Genomic DNA, 21789 nt, shown 5'->3' on the forward strand with positions numbered 1-21789 from the left:
TTGTGGATATATTTCTGTGATATAGCATACGAAATATGTAAAAAAAAACTGGTACGTATCTTTAATTGTATAGCTCCGTTTAAGTATTATTGTCATTATTAATATCTTTGAATGGAACATGAAAAATATGTGTGTCAGTATTTCGGAAAAAACATAAACTTCAACGCCTTGTATCTAAAATCCTACATCTACCTCTACATGGTTACTCTGCAATTCACACTTAAGTGCCTGGCAGAGGGTTCATCGAACCATTTTATTACTTCTTCTCTACCATTACACTCTCGAATGGCGCGTGGGAAAAAGGGACACCTAAATCTTTCCGTTTGAGCTCTGATTTCTCTTATTTTATTATGATGATCATTTCTCTCTACGTAGGTGGATGTCAACAAAATATTTTCGCATTCGGAAGAGAAAGTTGGTGATTGAAATTTCGTAAATAGATCTCGCTGCCAAGAAAACCGCCTTTGTTTCAGTGACAGCCACCCCAACTCGCGTATCACATCAGTGACACTCTCACCCCTATTGTGCGATAACACGAAACGAGCTGCCCTTCTTTGCACTTTTTAGATGTCCTCCGTCAATCCTACCTGGTAAGGATCCCACACCGCATAGCAATATTTCAGCAGAGGACGGACAAGTGTGATGTAGGCTGTCTCTTTAGTATAGATCCATTCGAGAAAAACGTACAGCATATTTGTGATTATTGCATAGAATTAAACACAAAATCACTGTCATATTTCTGGTAAATAAGTGAGTGTTGGACAGTGACACGCTTGATAGATTATTGCCCATTATAACATGTGAAGAACATAAAAGCGTCAGTAACTTCCTAGTGAGACACTACAACGCAGTCCTTGCTATGAAATTTTTCGCTTACTTAACACATGAAACTGTTTGTATACGATGTATTGTCTAGTGTAAATATGTATTGTAAATACTATGTTTAAATTATGTAATATTTAACACTGGCAAGTCAGGGCATACTTAGTTAACGTTGAAGTCAGAGAGATTGTTTAGTCGCGCCTCTGGGCGGGGGAGCGCGCCAGCGGGCAGTAGTAGCAATAACGCCGTGCTCGGAGTAAGACGTACAGTCGAGTGCTGCTAGCCCTAGCTGTGTTACATCTAACGGCTAGTGTTTTGATCTAAGTACGACGGGAAAGTAATGGCCGGCATATCTGGAAGCAGGGCCGGGCGAGTTATTATGGATTAGCAACAGTAAAAGCCCGATGCCACATTGTGTCGCTGCCGTGGACTTCCGTCGATCCACCGACAACGAGGGAAGTAAGACCTACGTAATTTTCGTAGGATAAAATTGTAGAAGGCTTGCCAGTGACTGTGCTTTTCTCTGAAGTTGAACAATTAATAACAAGCACTTTATAATCGAAGTGTTGCAGTTACATTCCACCCGACAGTAACACCAAGTTGGTTCCTTCCAATCCTTACCTTATTGAACCGAGTGTGTCACGCCATCATCAAGAGAAAATATGTTAATTATTAAATTATTTGCATAGACGGTGAAGAGAAAATTTCAGACTGGTTATCGTAGTTAATTGTTGCACTTAATAAGCTTACGCCAACCGTAGTAACTTAATAATGGACTGAAGTAATAAATTTGATGATTAAGATTTATTTCAATGCATATTCAGCTGAAGTTAATTCAAGGATATTTCATGAAACTATAAAGCTTATTCCACCTGACAATCCCCCAATTAATGAATTATTATCAGTCAAAACATAGTTAATCAATTATTGGCAATATATTTCATTATCAGTAGATTAAACTGTGCAAAGTACCTAATTTTAAAGACAGAATGACAGTCCATTATTCAAAATCTCGATAGATAATTATCTGTGTTGTCAGCATTGCACTTAGCTGACAAATTATGAACAAAATAAGTGTAGTTAGATTGTTATGGCATTGTTTTATATGACTACTGAGCCTGACACAGCACTTACGTAAAAGTTCCCGTTCCACCTGCTGCGCTACAAAGAGGTAAACTTTATTTTTGACACAATTATTCACGTACTTAACACTACTGTCGCTCATCAGTTGAGCTGGCGACCGATTTTTTAATTGCTTTTACAACTTAATCATTTCTTTCGGCAAAATTTCCACTGGCAAAATTTATTTCCAAATTACTTCCATTATTTCATGTACCGATCGTTATTGAACGAAATTACTCATTCAATAACGATCAAGTTATAACGTCTCCTGTTTCCCGCGGAATAATCATTATTTAATTCGGATTCGGATGCTTTATCCCAACGCGGGTAAAAATTCATAATTCACGGTCATTGTCAACTTGAAATTTCGCAAACCCCGGGAAGCAGGGGGGTGTTATACTAGCATGACCTTATCTAGATTTTTAATTGCCGTTTTCAACTTCAGTACATTCAAATCCACATAAACCAACTATCTTGGCCTTTTTTTTTTTTTTTTTAAATGTTAAAGTCTAGTGATATGAATCGCAGTTTAAAGACTAGCTTTCTTTGCCATTCGACGTAGCGGTCTTTTCTGCCATGACTGTCCATAAACCAACGAAATGTATTATATGCAGATGATCTACGCTGTCATCTCCATGGGCCTCTTCTACGGCTGCATCATCTTCACGTCCCAAGACGGCTTCTTCTGGTCGCTTATCATCTATGTAGGGGCACACTTGCGCTTCCTCAACTTCATGGTGACCAACATGTCAAGCGGCGACAGCGACACGAAGTCTCCTAGAGGGTCTCCACAACTGGAGGAGAAGATGAGGCGACGCCTCAAGGAGTGCGTTTGCTACCACAACGACATAGACAGGTGGGACTTGCCGTACAGAGAAGGTAGGGTAGCATCGGAGAAGCAGTCTTTTCAGAAATTATTCTCAACCTTATACTGGAACATTCCTCAAACTAAATAATACTATGATGCTTCAGTGAATAGTTTAATAAATTTCATGTCACAGGAATGTACATCCGCTGATGTTTTAAATAATTTTTTTTCCATTCTTTGCATTTTGGCCGTTTAAATTTTTCCAATTTTTTAATCAGCGTAATTTTAATGTGTAAAAACATCTTTTTTGTTAAAAAATTTGAACTGGATCGTAACTAGTTATAAATTTGAAATTGTCCAACAGCTCATCTAGTTTGTGAAACAATATGTCAACTTACTGAAAACTGCTGCACGCTGCAAACTCGCAGATTCACCTTACTGCCTTAAGTCTTCAAGTCTTCATAAAATCGTAGTAAATACCTTCAACCACTTTCGTTTTGCTCTCATTGAACCCATGCATTATTTTAAATTACGCTGCAGATTTATACACTAGATACAGGAACTCATTTCTACTCAAAACAAAAAGCTGGCTATCTAAATTTTTTAACATTATCGTGTGATACTGTTTCCTGGTCTCGGAAGAAAACGTAATACACTACTGTCCATTAAAACTGCTACACCACGAAGATGACGTGCTACAGACGCGAAATTTAACCGGCAGGAAGAAGATGCTGTCATATGCAAATGATTAGCTTTTCAGAGCATTCACAAAAGGTTGGCGCCGGTGGCGACACCTACAACGTGCTGACACGAGGAAAGTTTCCAACCGATCTCTCATACACAAACAGCAGTTGACCGGCATTGCCTGGTGAAACGTTGTTGTGATGCCTCGTTTAAGGAGGAGAAATGCATACCATCACGTTTCCGACTTTGATAAAGGTCGGATTGTAGCCTATCGCGATTGCGTTTTATTGTATCGCGACATTGCTGCTCGCGTTGGTCGAGATCCAATGACTGTTAGCAGAATATGGAATCGGTGGGTTCAGGAGGGTAATATGGAACGCCGTGCTGGATCTCAACGGCCCCGTATCACTAGCAAAAGAGATGATAGGCATCTTATCCGCATGGCTGTAGCGGATCGTGCAGCCACGTCTCGATCCCTGAGTCAACAGATGGGGACGTTTGCAAGACTACAACAGACTACAACCATCTGCACGAACAGTTCGACGACGTTTGCAGTAGCACGGACTATCAGCTCGGAGACCATGACTGCGGTTACCCTTGACGCTCCATCACAGACAGGAGCGCCTGCGATGGTGTACTCAACGACGAACCTGGGTGCACGAATGGCAAAACGTCATTTTTTCGGATGAATCCACGTTCTGTTTACAGCATCATCATGGTCGCATCCGTGTTTGGCGGCATCGCTGTGAACGCACATCGGAAGCGTGTATTCGTCATCGCCATACTGGCGTATCACCCGGCGTGGTGGTATGGGGTGCTATTTGTTACACGTCTCGGTCACCTCTTGTTCGCATTGACGGCACTTTGAACAGTGGACGTTACATTTCAGATGTGTTACGACCCGTGGCTCTACCCTTCATTCTATCCCTGCGAAACCCTACGTTTCAGCAGGGTAATTCACGACCACATGTTGCAAGTCCTGTACGGGCATTTCTGGATTCAGAAAATGTTCGACTGCTGCCCTGGCTAGCACATTCTCCAGATCTCTTACCAATTGAAAACGTTTGGTCAATGGTGGCCGAGCAACTGTCTCGTCACAATACGCCAGTCACTACTCTTGATGAACTGTGGTATCGTGTTGAAGTTGCATGGGCAGCTGTACCTGTACACGCCATCCAAGCTCTGTTTGACTCAATGCCCAGGCGTATCAAGGCCGTTATTACGGCCAGGGGTGGTTGTTCTGGGTACTGATTTCTCAGGATCTATGCACCCAAATTGCGTGATAATGTAATCACACGTCAGTTGTAGTATAATATATTTGTCCAATGAATACCCGTTTATCATCCGTATTTCTTCTCGGTGTAGAAATTTTAATGCCCTGTGGTGTATTTCCTAAAGCATATTTGATGGCAACCTCTTTGTACCTAATCTACTGTACTTCTTCGAACTAAATATTTTTCTCTCGTTCCTCTGTTTGTCATTTCAAGAAGACTATTTTTCACAGCTTCCTTTATGTTCTTTTCATCCCGTTTGTACCCAGATTTCATGGAAAAAAGTAAAAATTTATGTTTTGTGCTATACGTTTTGCCCACTACAATCCGAAATTGTTTCTTTCTATAAAATCTATCGTAGCTTTACACTCCCACTGTTATTACTTAGGATAGACTGTTACAGCCAGCTGTATCAAGAATAAAATCAGTTGTAACTAAAGGTAGGCCTACAATAAAAATGTGGTATTATTTACTTGCAGACAAAGCACAACACACAAAAGTTTAGTTCATGCACCGAAAAATTGAAGAGGAACAGATAACTATTTTTCGACTCCCAAGCGACCTGCTGTTTTGATACGGAATGGTGTGAGTGCGTCTTGTTCTTCCGTAGCTGACACTGCAATGGCGCGATAGTTGTTGCCACTACCGCTGTGGTTTAGGAACAACTCTCGCCAGACACTACCCGCTGGTCGACTCTGCCCTACCTTTTCCCGCTGCATAATACAGCGCAGTTCTGCATTCGCAGCAGTATCACCTGTGGCGATGATCCACTGTGCGTATGTTTCAGGTGTGTTCAGCGACTGAGTTCCCTGCTGGGCCCCGTGATGCTGGGACAGTTCCTCACAGACATCGTCACCATCAGTGCCAGTGCCTTTGTAGCTACAATGCTGGTAAGCAACCCACTGTCCGGTAAGTTTGTTGTCTTATTCGCAACACGCTGCAGAATGTGTTGTAATTTAGTGGCCTACAACGAGAAAGCAGGAGTTGTATTTATCACCAGGAATAGTCTATTAATATCGGCTTCCGCAGCTACGACTCGGTTAGCGTTCGACAACTTTGACTATGAAAACGAGAGAACTCATGCAGGTCACCTACATAGACCCTAAGCGGAAGCTAGCTAGTGGGGAACAGTGAAAACATTTCGGCAAAGAGGATTTAGTATTTAGTCTTTCTGTTACCCTCCGTTTCGGTGCCATAATGGCCATGCAGGCACGAGTCCTGATTTAACGTAAGGCTAAAACCAATTAGGATTTCATGTCAGATCGGTAGATAATTTTGCTTTCGAACTAGTCGAAGACTTCACATATGGCTATTCATACGCTAATTTTTGCTTCTCTCATTTTTGTTTGACTACGAGTCTTTGGCTACGTTTCAGTATGAAGTGAAGCTCCCTTTGCTTTTGGAGCACTATTCTAACACGGCTGTCAAACCACAGTGGGTCTTTCCCATCCCTCACTTTTCCGAAATATCTAAAGCCTGTTGCACAATAATCTTGATCTTTGTCCACCTAAATTCATTATTTTGTGTGTCAGAGATCGATGTTCGATGAAACCTGCTTTTAGTCACTCTCTTTAAGCAGCTATATCTCCCTACCTCTCTTTTCAGTCCAATTTACAGCCGTATTCAGTGATGCTGTAATGGCCGTATAATCACGCATTTCTTTGCTAATTGAGTCCAAAACTTGGTGCCTGTGTTGACAAGGGCATCTAATATGTTATTCTGATTAATAGTTTCTTCGGCTAACTACTCAAGATAAGTCGTGGATAAAGCACTTAAAATATAATTTCAGGCGATTTCCTGTCCACACTACCCACCAAATCACATGAGTCTCACACTCTACAGTGGATAAGTTAAAATCTCCAGGTAAAATAATGTAACCAAGATATTTTCGCGCAACCTTCACGAAGCTTTATTTAAAGTGTTCCGCCACTACAGCTCCTGAGGTAGGCGATCTGTAAATGCATTCAGTTACCATATTTGAACAACCTTCAACAGTTATATTAACTCAAATTATGTCGCATTTGGAATATGTACCAACCTTATTTGACATTATTTAGCGATATAAACACGCACACTACACTAATTCAGGTATACATACCGACATCACAAGCAGGAGATGAACAGATGGAGAGAGCATACGAGGACACTGAATGGGTAATTTGCTATGTAAGTGGGATGATACTCTCATAATTGGAACGCTGGGGTAGCCGAAGAAATGAAATGCGGTGGTCTCAGCAGTAGGTATGAATACAAGAAAGCTTAGAGTTGTACAGTAAATTTCTTCTGGTAATAGCGAATATACTTCGAAAAATCACAAATGGAGAAGGTGTCCTTGGAAAATTGTGGTGACAGGGAAGGTACGAACAGGATTATGTCTTGGTGGAAAAAAATTCGCAAATATGTGGTAATGTCTTTTGGGACTAAACTGCTAAGGTCCCTAAGCCTACACACTACTTAATCTAACGTAAACTAACCTACTTTATGGACAAAACACACACACACACACACACACACACACACACACACACACACACACACACACACACACCCGTGCCCGAGGGAGGACTCGAACCTCCGACGTGGGGAGCCGCACGGACCGTGACCAGACGCCCAAGACCGCGCGGCTACCCCGCGCGGCCTATGTCTTGGTGAGACGATTCCGTAATCAGATATTTTAGCAGTGATGAAGTGTAGGCTGAATTGTTAGATGAACGTCAGGCGGAAGTGTGATACAGTAATACTGAAGAACTGTGATGTGCGTTTAAGGTTCTTTAAGGTTGTGGATACTGCTCTACTGAGTACCACTGTATTTCAGTTGATGTGCACGGACGATTCTGAAAATGAAAGCCATAGAAGTTGAACAGGCAAATATATAAATGAGGAAGTTAACTCTGAAGAATCATTGATTAACGGAAATATACTTCAAATGAGCGATAAATGAAGTAAGTACAAAAATATTCAGGAAAAGACAGGATTATAATTTCATTCATAAATCAATATAAGTCATGTAGGAATGGAATAAATAGAAAGCACAGGAAACCTAAGGCAAAATGGGTACGAGAAAAATAAGAAAAAATCGAAAAAGGAATGGTCGTCGAGAGGACAGTTTCGGCATGTACAAACATCAGCAAAAGTTTTGCATCACCATTTTATTTTGAACTGTATTGAAACAAAATGTTCGTGCAGCGACAAAATCGTCTGTGTCCAAAGGCGAGTATTTAACAGTACTCCCGAGTAGCGTCATTAGGTGGTAGAACGTGCCCTTGCTCGGATTCAGGCATCAGTCCGTCGCGGCATGCGATCGATTGCATCATCAAGCCAGCCATGATCCACACTTTGCCACTCTTTAGTAGTGATTTTGCGTAAGTCACGTAGAATACGAGGGCTGTCCAGAAAGTAAGTTACGATTGATCGCGAAATGAAAATCACAGTGAAAATCAGAAATGTTTCATTTGTAACAGTTAGCTACACCTTTCAGCTACTTCTCTACGTAGTCGCCGTTCTGACTCAGACATTCGTCGTAGCGTTGTAGCAACTTTCCAATACCCTCATCATAGAAGGCAACCGCCAGTGCTTTCCGCCAATTCTCTACGCTGGACTAAAGCTCGTTGTCTGTGCCAAAATGTTGTCTTCATAGCCAGCGGTTCGTTTGAGCAGAGATGAAACTCAGTGGGAGATAATTACGGGCTGTACTGTGGGTAACCAAACATTTCCAATTGAAACGGTGTAGGAACATTTTCATTGCCCCTACAGAATGAGGCTGAGAATTGTCTTGAAGAAGAAACCGCACGACAGTTATGTAATGTTGGTTGCTTAGCTTCAGGGGTAAATTATCACCAGGCCCTCGTACTTGGCGGGAGACACTATTTTCTATAACATCTTTACGCGCTCACTAAGAGCTCAGGAATGAAAAGAGCGACATAATTCTACCTAGAGTCATACTAGAGACACTGCCCAACACATCTTTGCAAAGCTTTATCGGATTTTCATACTCGTTTCCATTTCGTACATGGTCGTTGTCGACGCCCAAACAAACCTCGTTCCCGTCCATCCCATTTATGTTTGACTGAGTTCGTGTGCTGAGGTCAGGCAGTTCATTCCATTCTGATCGTCCTAGTATGCTGAAGGAAAGAATTTACGAGAACAGAACGTTGATTAAGAGAGTTATCATTCATCCAGATGAAACTGTCACCGAAATGTTCGCAACACGGTCCCACTATTCGTTGCATAATGTCGTCCCTATATCGTAAAGCAACGAGGCTTCCTTTCAACAACCACGAAAGGTGTACGGTAGTCCCACGTAATGCCACGCTAGAAGATCCTCCACCACCACCTCCTTGTACATGTGGTACACAGTTTTGGAGGCGTTGGATACTACCGCGTTGTCTCCAAACACGTTGTCTGCGGTTATCAGGGTACTAACACATCCGAATTTCGTCCGTGAAAAGCGCCAAATACTGGGGCATGATTTCTTGCCCATCTGTAAGGAGTCTATAGTGTTGTGGTGCACGACGTGGTACTCACCACTGTTGTTGGCAATGCAGATTCGCGTCATGCAATCGTCTCCTAACTTTTCATGTGATATGTCTTTGTAGCCTCTTCGAACGCCGAATTCAGTTCTGGATCAATCAGCCCACGGTACCTTCGATTCAAAAGTCGCAGATATCGATCACAATGAGCACCTGTCCAACGTGGAGAGCCTGTGCGTCTTAAGTCCTCAACATTACCCATCAATTGGCACCGATTCCATGCCCACACGTCGAATCCTGTGCACACGTCTAGCAACTTCTCTGATTGACAAGACTTCCGCGTGGATAGAAATTATGCACACCCGATCACTAGTCGTCATTATCCTTCGTGGCATGATGGATATTTACTCTAGTGTGCCACAGGCGTCTCTAATGCGTCCAGGGTGGTGCTACACTTTAGCTGAAATGCTGCAGTGCATTCGAGTGAATCGTTCTACCCATCATACCGCACATGGTAAATGTTTCTATCCTTACAAGCCTTCCGATCGGTAGAGGAACACTCACAACAACATTACACCATCTCGACGTATCTAGGGGACGAAAAACTTTTGTTGATGTGAGTTCAGGAGTGAAAAGTACCTTCGGTGAAATTAAAAACTTTGTGTCAACATTAAGAGTGATGAAAGAACTTCACGGTTAAACGCAGAGCAGAGGGCGGATAGTTGCGAAGAGTGTACTGAAGGCCTCTACGAGGAGGGAAAACTGTCGGCTGACGTAATAAAAGAAGAAACTAAAATCGATTTAAAAGAGATAGTGGAACCGTTATTACAGTCAGAGTTTGACAGAGCGCTGGAAGAAGTGCGATTGAATAAGGTGGAAAGTATAGATAATATCTTTCTAAATACCCGAAATTATTGGGAGAAAAGGGAGCTAAACGACTATTGAAGTTGGTGTGTAGAATCTGTAGGATTGGCGACGTACCAAGAGACTTCCGGAAAAATACCATTCAAACAATCCCGAAGATGGCAAAGCCAGATAAGTGTGAGAACTAGAGCAGAATCAGTCTAATCGCTCATGCACCTAGTTGCTGATAAGAATAATATACACAAGATCTTTTAGACGATGATCAGTTGGACTATAGGAAAGGCTAAGGCTGCAGAGAGGCAGTTGTGACATAACGGAAGTTATACAGAAAAATTAAGATCTGTTCATGGGTTTGTCGGTCTAGAAAAAGATTGGTGTAAAATGGTGCAAGATTTCTACAGTCTCAGAAAAATAGGTATAAGCTAGAGGAAAACAGATGTAATATGTGTAAGAACGAATGTGCACCCGTAAGAATGGTAGACAAAGAGCGAACTGTTCGAATTAAAAACGATGTACGACATAGTGCAGTCTTTCTCCCCTAATCATCAGTCTGTATATCTAAGAAGCAATGAATGTTGTTTTTAAGCCTTGGTCTTGCGGGGTGGCCAAGGAAAGCACATAAATAACTCAATGCACCAATTACAAAAAACGAACACTTTTATTGGTAACATGGAAAATAAACAGTTCATTATTCTGATGTGAAGCCTGAAAATTAAAAACACTTCTTGTAGAAATAAAATTTCACACGATAGTCCATACAGACGTCTTGATCGGCATTGGGTCGATGTCCGATTAGTGAGCTGTGCGCTGATATGGTCGGTGGCCGGGTCGGTGATGTTGCCGGTGTTGTTGAGCCTTGCTGAGTCGACGTCCTGTCAGGGTCCGTTACCGATTGATGGGCTGCAGGCAGCAGCTGGCATCATGCCCGGATCGAGAGTGTCTTTAGCTGTCACCGCGCTATGCCTTATGTAATCCGGCGGATGGATTTTCGTGCGTATCACGCGGCGCGCGATTGAATGCAGTCCCACGACTTGCAGCACCGCGGACAGCTACTGACGGGCGATGATGGCGCCTCTCGCGGAATCCACTGCAGTCCCATCTGTTCACAGAGGAAAGTTCAGTTTGCTGTTGTCCTTCGAGAACACAATGAGAAATTTGCTGTTGTGGTCTGGTACGTACACGGCGCGGTTTGTACGACCAGAATCCGTGTGTCCCTGGCTTCGGTAGAGTACGCCTAGGAATGAGAGAACCCTCCAGCCGCAAGTGTGTTCTACAGCGATATGTGGCCAGCCGAGTTGCCAAATACTACAGTTCTCAAAGATTGACTCGGGAGTGGGATTAAAATTAAGGGTGAAAGAAAAACATTGATAAGTTTCGCTTATGCTAGCCTCAGAGAAAGCGACAGTAAATTACAGGACATACTGAATGAAATGAACAGCCCACTGATCACATAATTCGTAAGAAGAAAAGACAGAATGATCGAACATATGTTAAGATGTCAGCGAACAGCTTCTTTCTCCGATTTGCCATACTACTTTCAATTAATGGGGCTGATATTCTTCCACGTCCTTATAGGGCCTTCAAGGAATTTCTCAAAAAACGCACATGTGCACCCTACATGTTCTTTCCTACCCTAGTAGTTGTTTTCTGACCTGAAGTGACCTCTTGAGACGCGTCATTCAGTTCTCTACTCGTTAGCGAAGGTGAAGAAATTCGCATCCACGATATTAACAGATTCTTGTGAGCCTCTGGTTTAAGCCTTTCACTCATATCCATTCCAGAGGAGCGTGATCGTTTTTGGGAACGACGCTACAAAACGTTAATTCCCTATCCACACAGCACGTGAGGCCAACTATCTTCAAATAAGCAGCCAGCCGCCTGTAGGAACCGACAATGGCCTCTGAGTACACGCAGTAGGTGCCACTCTCAAGGCATGAATCACTATTTGCAGCCAAGTGAGCACCAATTGTGCTAAACTGCCAGAGGAAGAACCAGTTCCACATCTCGGACGAGTCCTCCTGGCAAGCAGAGCCGGAAGTTCTCGCTATTTCCCTAAGGCATCCCATCAGCCGCCTTACGATGGAGCTCCCCATGACCGGAAAAACTATCCACTGCGTTTGTCTTGAGCATTCAGGAAAGTAGGTCGCTGCGCCGTCAGAAGAACAGACGAGGCGTCCCGTGCTGACTCAGATGTGCTGTCAGCAATGGACAATACCTTAAACCCGTCTCTAAGGTGTAAGTGGACAGTCGTATGAGTAGCATCCCACCGTCACCTTCCACCAAGACGCATGCGATCCGTCGCTTTTCGCTGATCATCTTTCATGAAACCCTGCCAGTGTTAGCTAATCACCGTCGTAATGAGAGAGCCGTAAGGCGCTGTGACACCAGAGACCCCATGCGAAGCTGTAGGTATCACAGATGGCAAGGAATTCGTCTCAGGTGCCCCATTGTCAACACAACCTGTGGTAGCGGCCGGAAACCTGTCGAGCGTAGCCAGTGCAGCTTCCAACGGTCTCGAGACAATGGACAGCTGCCCCTTCATCCGTACACAGACCCTATTCACGTTTAGTCATAGTCCGTCTGCACAGTAGGGAATGTAGCACTTACCCAAGCAGCCGTCAGATACAATCTGATTACTCCTACTATACTGCTTCTGGTTATCAATAGACCACAAAGAAACTTCATGCGATGCAAATGCTCGAAAAATACGGAAACATTTTGTATAAGTTTATCGACTCCATTCAACTTAGTTCATAATCAGCTATTTTTCATTTATTCATAGAGGCACTTGAGAGCAAATAAACTAAAAGCTCTGTAGAAACGGAAACTGTTGCTGTCGCTAGTGCGTAGACTCAACTTCACAATTGCGGATTTACTGACTATTCAAATATACTGTATATGCAATAGTTGCAAAATTGAAACTAAGTCAGATGACAGTACCGCTTATGGCGGCGTGAATCTACACTAGAAAGCTAACACGAGGCAAATGCACGAACAGATACCTAAACAGGAAAGTTGACTGACACTAGGCAATTAAATACACCGAATTTTTCACAACACACACTAAACAAAATCTGTGGCTGGGGCTCTATTTTGTTGCCAAAACCCTGTGTTCATGTTTTGTTCAAATGGTTCAAATGGCTCTGAGCACTATGGGACTCAACTGCTGTGGTCACCAGTCCCCTAGAACTTAGAACTACTTAAACCTAACTAACCTAAGGACATCACACACACCCATGCCCGAGGCAGGATTCGAACCTGCGACCGTAGCAGCAGCACGGCTGCGGACTGGAGCGCCTAGAACCGCACGACCACCGCGGCCGGCCATGTTTTGTTACGCGCCTACTAACAAGGCTAGTGGTTCCACACAATATACGCCATATACACCAGTGGTGCACTTACCTTACCTCACAAGCATCAGTTATCGAGAACGCAATGAGTTTCTCAAAGGAGGTTAATTAGCAGAAGTGGTACAGGATCTAGAATTTTATAGGTTCCACAAAGGGTGAAGTATTAATTTTTTTTATTTTAGTCGCCAGTCATTATCACAGTAATTTCGTCTTACCTCCTCAATTACTTGTTGGATGTTTTGCAAACTCTGTCTTCCCCTACAACTTTCATCCTCTACAGCTCCCTCCAGTACCATAGAAATAATCCGTGATCGTTGTATCATCCTGTTTTTTCTTCTTGTCAAGACTTTCATCGTTCCTTTCTTCCCAGATCTGTGGAGAATCTCCTTGTACATGATATTATCATTCCATCTTATTTTTAACATTCTTCTATAGCACCATGTTCTCTTCTTTATCGGTTTCCCACAGTCCGTGATTCTCTATCATAAATTGCTGTACTCCAAACGTACATTCTCAGAAATTATGCCTTTGTTCGATACTAGTAAACTACTTTTGATGGTAGGAATGGTCGATTTACCTGCTCTAGTCCGCTTTTTATGTCCTCCTTGCTTAGCCGGACATGTGTTATTTTGTTTTCAAGATAGCACAGTTCCTTAACTTAACCTTCTTCATTGTCACACTTCGCTGTCTTAAGTTCACCGTTAATAATTTTTCTGGTACTCTTCATTACTTTCTTATCATCGTTTACTTTCAATCCAACAATTTTTCTAAATCGACTTATCTTATGAACGTGTTCTGATTTTTCTGAACTGTTGCTTCCATTACCAATCGCAACGCCATCTATTTTGTGTTTATTTTCTCGAAAGCCAGAAGTGATCGTCATCTAACCGCTCCTCAGTGTTTTCCCTTTCTTCTGTATATTATTCTTGTCAACAAGTTGGATGCATGGACAGTTCAACTGATTGTCAGGCAGCTCTCGTACTTATCTACCCTCTCAATCTTCGGAATCACATGGAAAATACTTCTCCGAAAGTTTAATGTTATGTCACCAATCTCATAGATTCCACGCACAACCTTATGTAGTTGTTTGGATGTCATTTCCCCCAATGATTTTAGGAATTCCGAAGGAATATTGTCTATCCCTTCCAACTTGAATAATAATTTGATTGAGACTTTGTTCAACAATTTTTGAAATTCCGAAGGATTGTTACCTATCCCTTCTGCCTTATTTGATCCCAAGTCTTTCAAAGCTATGTTAAACTTTCGCTCTAACACTACAACCCCCACCATCCCACCTTACCTTTTCTTAACACGTCGTCAGACTAGTCTTCCTCCTAGTACTGGCCTTCGGTGTGTTCTCTCTATCCGTTCCCTCTCTCCTTTGTGTTTTAGCAATTCCCACGGAAATCTTAATGATGATGTCCGTGGTTTTAATTTCACCGTATATTGTTTTAAGTTTTCTGTTCATTGAATCAGTCTTTCCGAAGACTATTACTTTTCCAATTTCTTCACAATTTTCCTGCTGCTATTTCACCTTCGCTTCCCCATTTATTTCATTTGTAAGTGAATTATATTCCCGGCTTCCTGTCACTCGCTGAACATTCTTGTACTTTCTTCGGTCTTCGATCAGCTGAGGCATTTCTTCTGTTACCCAAGATTTCTTCACAGTTATCTTCTTCGTATCTATGATACAGTAAAAGCCTTCAACACTGGAGGTGTTTAATATTACCGAAATAGTAAACAAACCTTTTCGTCTCTATGGAACTATTGAATCCGACATCCTTGACACTTTCTTTTACGTATTCTAGTCCTGGCCAGCTCCCACTATTGTTCCCTACTCCTGCTACCTGCAGGCTCATTGAACTGTTCCTGAATGTCGTAGCACATGTTCCCTTAACTTATTCCCTTCTCTATTAAAAGTCTTACGTATCAATTTTAATTAATGAAAATTATCACAGCTGTATTGATTACCATTTATTATGTCACTAGTAATTTCGTTCGTTAGAAATTCAACATGTTTGCCGGAGTTTGCCAGTATCATGATATCGGAGCTCTACTTGTTTTGTGTGAGAAGAAAAATTTGGAAATGACTGTCTTATACATATTGTTAGATACATTTCATTCTCTCCTAATCTTTTTTCTTCATTCGATACTTTATCTGTGCACTTAATTTTTAATCGCGTTTGATGGTACCATTTTTCAGATGCTAGCAGTGTTTTTTTTTTTTTTTTAATTTCGGACGCTACCTGTTTTATTTTCTTACAATACAGATATCCATTTGTATCCTTTCAGAAACTTCTCCAATTCCACAACATTATCGGATACAGCCAAAGCTTTCTTATGGATGAAAGTTTTCATCGCCCGTGCCAGTCTATTTTGTTCGTACACTGAAGAGCCAAAGAAAGTGTACACCAGCCTAATGTCATGTAGGTTCCCCGCGAGCACACAGAAGTGCCGCAACACGACGTGGCATGGACTCGACTAATGTCTGAAGTAGTGCTGGAAGGAACTGACACAATGAATCCTGCAGGGCTCTCATAAATCCGTAAGAGTACGAGGGGGTGGAGATCTCTTCTGAATAGCACGTTGCAAGGCATCCCAGATATGTTCAATAATGATGATTTCTGGTGGCCAGCGGAAGTGTTTAAACTCAGAATGCTTCTGGAGCCACTCTGTACCAATTCTGGCCGTGTGGGGTGTCGCATTGTCCTGCTAGAATTGCCCAAGTCCGTCGGAATGCACGATGGACATGAATGGACGCAGGTAATCAGACGGGATGCTTATGTACGTGTCACCTGTCACGGTGGTATCTAGACGTCAACTGTACACGCCCCACACCATTACAGAGCCTCCACCAGCTTGAACAGTCCCCTGCTGACATGCAGCGTCCATGGATTCATGAGGTTTTCTCCATACCCGTACATGTCCATCCGCTAGATACAATTTGAAACGAGAACCGTACGACCAGGCTACGTGTTTTCAGTCAGCAGCAATCCAATTTCGGTGTTGACGGGCTCAGGCGAGGCGTAAAGCTTTGCGTCGTGCAATCTTCAAGTTTACACGAGTGGACCTTCGGTTCCGAAAGCCCATATCGATGATGTTTCTTTGAATGGTTCGCACGCTGACACTTATTGATGGCCCAGTATTGAAATCTGCAGAAATTTGCGGAAGCGTTGCAATTCTGTCACATTGAACGACTATTTCCACTCGTCGTGGTCCCGTCCTTGCCGGACCTTTTTAGGGCAGAAGCGATGTCGGAGATTTGATGTCTTACTGCGTTCCTGATGTTTACGGTACACTCGTGAAATGGTCGTACGGGAAGATCCCCACTTCATAGCTACCTCGGAGATGCTGTGGCCCATCGGTTGTGCGTCAATTATAACACCACGTTCAAACTCACTTAAATCTTGATAACCTGCCATTGCAGCTGCGGTAACCGATCTAACAACTCCGCCAGACACTTGTTGTCTTATATAGGGGTTGGTGACCGCAGCGCCGTATTCTGATTCTTTACATATCTCTGTCTTTGAATACGCATGCCATTACCAGTTTCTTTGGCTCTTCAGTGTATTCCTGACTGAACATCAGTCAGGACATTGCTTTTCACCGTGCAGTTTGATTCAGTACATGTTCACAAAACTTTTCAAAACTGTTTATCGGCAACCCTGTTTTCGAATATCTAGTAACAGCTGATTCCCAGCACGTTATGACGCAATCACCGACCAAGCAACGTTTAAGGGTTATTGATAATGGCTAGACAGTGGAAAGAGATATAGTCACTAAACAATTATGTTAGCATTGGGTGAACTAAATTTATATGGCTACGAAGTCTTTCACGATGGAGTTCTTGGTTAACCTGCCGCGTCATACATGGATAAAATCATAAGTATCAGGTTTAGTTCCGACGATATAGATGGAGGTCGTCATCGAAGGCTTGAGATTTTATCCAACTTTGACAAGTTATCTAACAACTTTTAATTCATAAACATTATTGTACGCAAATATACTACTGTTATCTTCCAAGCTACTGAATTACTTATGATGGACACTAGATTGTTAACAAGTATATTATCTTCTGCTTATTTCATACGAGACGAGAAATGTTTTGTTCTTTTTACAGAAAGCGGACTCGGGGTGGCTGTTGAAGTACGGCTCATATCTGTCTGGCACGATCGAGCACATGTTCCTGTTCTGTTGGTTCGGCAACGACATTTTGACGGAGGTAGGTCCCACCTCTTACCGAACAGTACTCCATCCAGTATGATTAATGTTAGGGCAGTGTGCCCTACCTACGGATCGCCGACGGTTCACTGACGTTTGCGGCTTATCCGAGGCAATTTCACTTCCAGTTGCGATCTGACCTCGTGCTACTGAGACTTAATTCTGTGATGGTACGAACCCCCGTTACTAGACGAATATTTCTAGTATGCAAGGATTGCTTTGTGGAGAGCGAGCACGCTACATGGTGCGTGATTCGCGGAAGCGCGTGGCGCGCCCGCGCGAAATTTGCAACGGTCGGTGGGATGGTCTCCGACGCCGGGCGGTCACGTGGCCCGCAGCTTGGGGCATTGTTTGGTTTTTCGCGCATTACGCGGAAGCTGTGTAACGTACGGTGAAGAGCGATGAGGCAGTGGATTGTGGTCAGCTATATGCACCTTCGGAAAGATCGATCTTTATTTCAACTCACGAGGCGCAAAAGCTATAGTAACCTCAAAGTCGGTTAATATCACGAATACTGAAAGATTAATAAAAATAGTAAATAATAACTTTCAGGGATGAGCGAGCACTCATTAAAAACATTTCGTCATAGCGGATCGAGTGCCGTAGTCGTATGTTAAGATTCATAAACAATTAAGACCGTAAAGAGCAATAAACAAAGTTTGAGGGAAAATTGTTTATAAAATTCAATAGAAAATTGATGACGTAAAGAACGGCGCTATATAATATTTTGGGTGGCATCACACGTATCTTAAACTAGTTAAGTTATACTATACACTTAACTTGAAAGAGTTTCCATTGTTTGCAAATTATTATTAACATCTATCGCCCATAATTAATTAATTATTATAGATATGAAGATTTTGAGCAGCGCAATGTGTAGCTCGCTATAGATTATGTCTAAAAACGGTGCCATATGCAGTTATATGTTAAAACTTTGCAGCACAGGTGTCAGCAAACAAATTTGCGCTAAGTGGCTAAATTTTGCAAAAACTAAAACTTGATTTACAGGAGATAGAATACTCCTAGTAATTAATGTAACATAGTATATAAGATGTACTTTTTAGCGCGATTCCGATGGTGTACTTATTTCTGTCAAGGGAAGTATGTATCAAAATTTGTAACCTTAACTGGTGTGATTGGTACTTGCATAACCAGGGGGTTGACGTCCGAGCCTACATAAGCGTTCGTCCATCTTGGCCAGGGGTCAGTCGTTGGTCAGTCGTTTTGGAGGGTTGGTGGCGAGCAAGCCCCACTTGAGCGTGCCCCTGTGGTCGTTTGAGAATTCTTTTCCGCTCCGATTTATTTCGACAAAGAGTATTGTTTAATAGTGCAAGTCTGCAAGCATATATTTGGTGAACTGGAAGTGCTACGATTATTTGTGTAAGTACGATTTACGAGGTATACATCGTCGTAAGTGAACATGTCACGAACTGTAATTTCGCGCCAAAACTGCTAGAACAAAGAGGACAGTGGGACTTGTGGTTCTGTTCGAATTATTTGAATAACTTCTGTTTATAGCAGCCTACATTACTGCTATTGGGGGCTCGGAGACAAATTATTATTAAAGTAAAACTGTAAACCGTCTCACCAGTGCTAATTTCATTGTGTGAAAGAAAAGGACAACGCTAGTAAATAGTGATTCAACTGCGTCGTGAAAAAACTGATTTTGCTATAATAATCCCTTAATTTTTGTTCCCTAGCATGAACTGTACTCATGTCTGAGTGAATAATTACTTAAAAAACTATAACAAATGCGCGGGTGTGGAACAGTATAACTAATGCACCAAGTGTGGAACTCATCCCTTGAAACTTACGTGAGAGCCAAAACTTGCATTAACATTTTTTAACCAACATTTGTATATGCACATTCGTGTGAACTCTCTGTAACAGCACTTTCTTTATTTAGCGCCCCGTCGCAATTAACAGAATGTGTAGCTATAAAGTTTATGGGTGTCTAGCGGGACCACAAAGAAGATATTAGTTTATGCTTTACACCCAACCCTAAATTAGAAAAATCCTAAAATCTCGGAGCAGCGATACACATCAAAAGGCTGGTAACAGGGGTTGTTTCCGAATTAAACAGTTTATCAAAGTTCTTTGAATTTAGTGTACTCTCAAAACACAAAGTCAAGACGGCTTATTAATCAATACACGACTGTTCAGTCTACTATCACACACTTCCGCCCCGTAAAAAATAAAGTGTGGGCTTCATCAAATAATTTCAAGACCACCAAAAAAAACAAAAAATGGTTCAAAGGGCTCTAAGCACATGGTGCATGCCCGAGGCAGGATTCGAACCTGCGGCCGTAGCGGTCGCGCGATTCCAGACTGTTGCCCCTAGAACCGCTCGGCCACAGCGGCCGGCCAAGACCAACATGAAATCAGTCCCCACGACTTCGAAGTCCAGCGACTGTCGTACCTCAACCAGAGTATTTTTCACACCCTCACAGAAATTTTCAACAGCGTGGCAGTTATACCATTCACCTTCGAACCTCTCTTACTTAAATGAACAGTACCTCGCGACATAACTAGCAGAGGACTGCCAGCGGCACTCTCCAGTAAAGTAGTGACCCAGAGTACCTCATTCGTTGGCTATTACGGGTCGCACGACCGTTTTACTGAGTCATCAGAATCTCATTTTCCACCGCCGTTACAAAGTTTTTCTGTTTAGCACATGAGTTCCACATGTCAGATGGCCGATCGTCATCCCAGTTTTTGTAAAATTTATGCAGTTGTTACATATTTCGCAATCTTTAAAATACTACACGACTGGCCATTAAAATTGCTACACCACGAAGATGACGTGCTACAGACGCGAAATTTAACCGACAGGCAGAAGATGCTGTGATATGCAAATGATTAGCTTTTTAGAGCATTCACACAAGGTTGGCGCCGGTGGCGACACCTACGATGTGCTGACATGAGGGAAGTTTCTAACCGATTTCTCATACACAAACAGCAGTTGACCGGCGTTGCCTGGTGAAACGTTGTTGTGATGGCTCGTTTAAGGAGGAGAAATCCGTACCATCACGTTTCCGACTTTGATAAAGGTCGGATTGTAGCCTATCGCGAATGCGGTTTGTCGTATCGCGACATTGCTGTTCGCGTTGGTCGAGATCCAATGACTGTTAGCGGAATATGGAATCGATGGGTTCAGGAGGGTAATACGGAACGCCGTGCTGGATCCCAACGGCCTCGTATCACTAGCAGTCGAGATGACAGGCATCTTATCCGCATGGCTGTAACGGATCGTGCAGCCACGTCTCGATCCCTGAGTCAACAGATGGGGACGTTTGCAAGACAATAACCATCTGCACGAACATTTCGACGACGTTTGCAGCAGCATGCACTAACAGCTCGGAGACTATGGCTGAGGTTACCCTTGACGCTGCGTCACGGACAGGAGCGCCTGCGATGGTGTACTCAACGACGAACCTGGGCGCACGAATGGCAAAACGTTATTTTTTCGGATGAATCCAGGTTCTGTTTACAGCATTATGATGGTCGCATCCGTGTATGATGGCATCGCTGTGAACGCACATTGGAAGCGTGTATTCATCATCACCATACTGGCGTATCACCCGACGTGATGGTATGGGGGTTCCATTGGTTACACGTCTCGGTCACTTTTTGTTCGCATTCACGGCACTTTGAATAGTGGACGTTACATTTCAGATGTTACGACCCGTGGCACTACCCTTCATTCGATCCCTGCGAAACCCTACATTTTAGCAAGATAATGGACGACCGCATGTTGCAGGTCCTGTAGGGGCCTTTCTGGATACAGAAAATGTTCGGCTGCTGCCCTAGCCAGCACATTCTCCAGATCTCTCACCAACTGAAAACGTCTGGTCAATGGTGGCCGAGCAACTGGCCCGTCACCATACACCAGTCGCTACTCTTGATGAACTGTGGTATCGTATTGAAGCTGCATGGGCAGCTGTACCTGTACACGCCATCTACGCTTTGTTTGACTCAATGCCCAGGCGTATCAAGTCCGTTATTACGGCCAGAGGTGGTTGTTCTGGATACTGATTTCTCAGGATCTATGCACCCAAATTGCGTGAAAATGTAATCAGATGTCAGTTCTAGTATAATATATTTGTCCAATGAATACCCGTTTATCATATGCATTTCTTCTTGGTGTACCATTTTTAATGGCCAGTAGTGTATAAAAT

At 42.8% G+C, this 21789-nt stretch overlaps 1 protein-coding gene across 1 annotated transcript in view; it reads left to right on the top strand.

Moving 5' to 3' along the window:
- Positions 1 to 2728: 2728 nt before the first annotated feature.
- Positions 2729 to 21789, top strand: part of LOC126260884 (odorant receptor Or2-like) — a 45905-nt gene continuing 26844 nt past the window's right edge. Inside the window, exons 1-3 of the mRNA XM_049958326.1 lie at positions 2729 to 2800; positions 5495 to 5597; positions 17511 to 17612. Of these exons, the coding sequence (XP_049814283.1) occupies positions 2751 to 2800; positions 5495 to 5597; positions 17511 to 17612 (255 nt within the window). The 5' untranslated portion in view covers positions 2729 to 2750. The remainder of the gene's footprint in view (positions 2801 to 5494; positions 5598 to 17510; positions 17613 to 21789) is intronic.

Source organism: Schistocerca nitens, chromosome 5, assembly GCF_023898315.1.
Source record: "Schistocerca nitens isolate TAMUIC-IGC-003100 chromosome 5, iqSchNite1.1, whole genome shotgun sequence".
NCBI lineage: Eukaryota > Metazoa > Arthropoda > Insecta > Orthoptera > Acrididae > Schistocerca > Schistocerca nitens.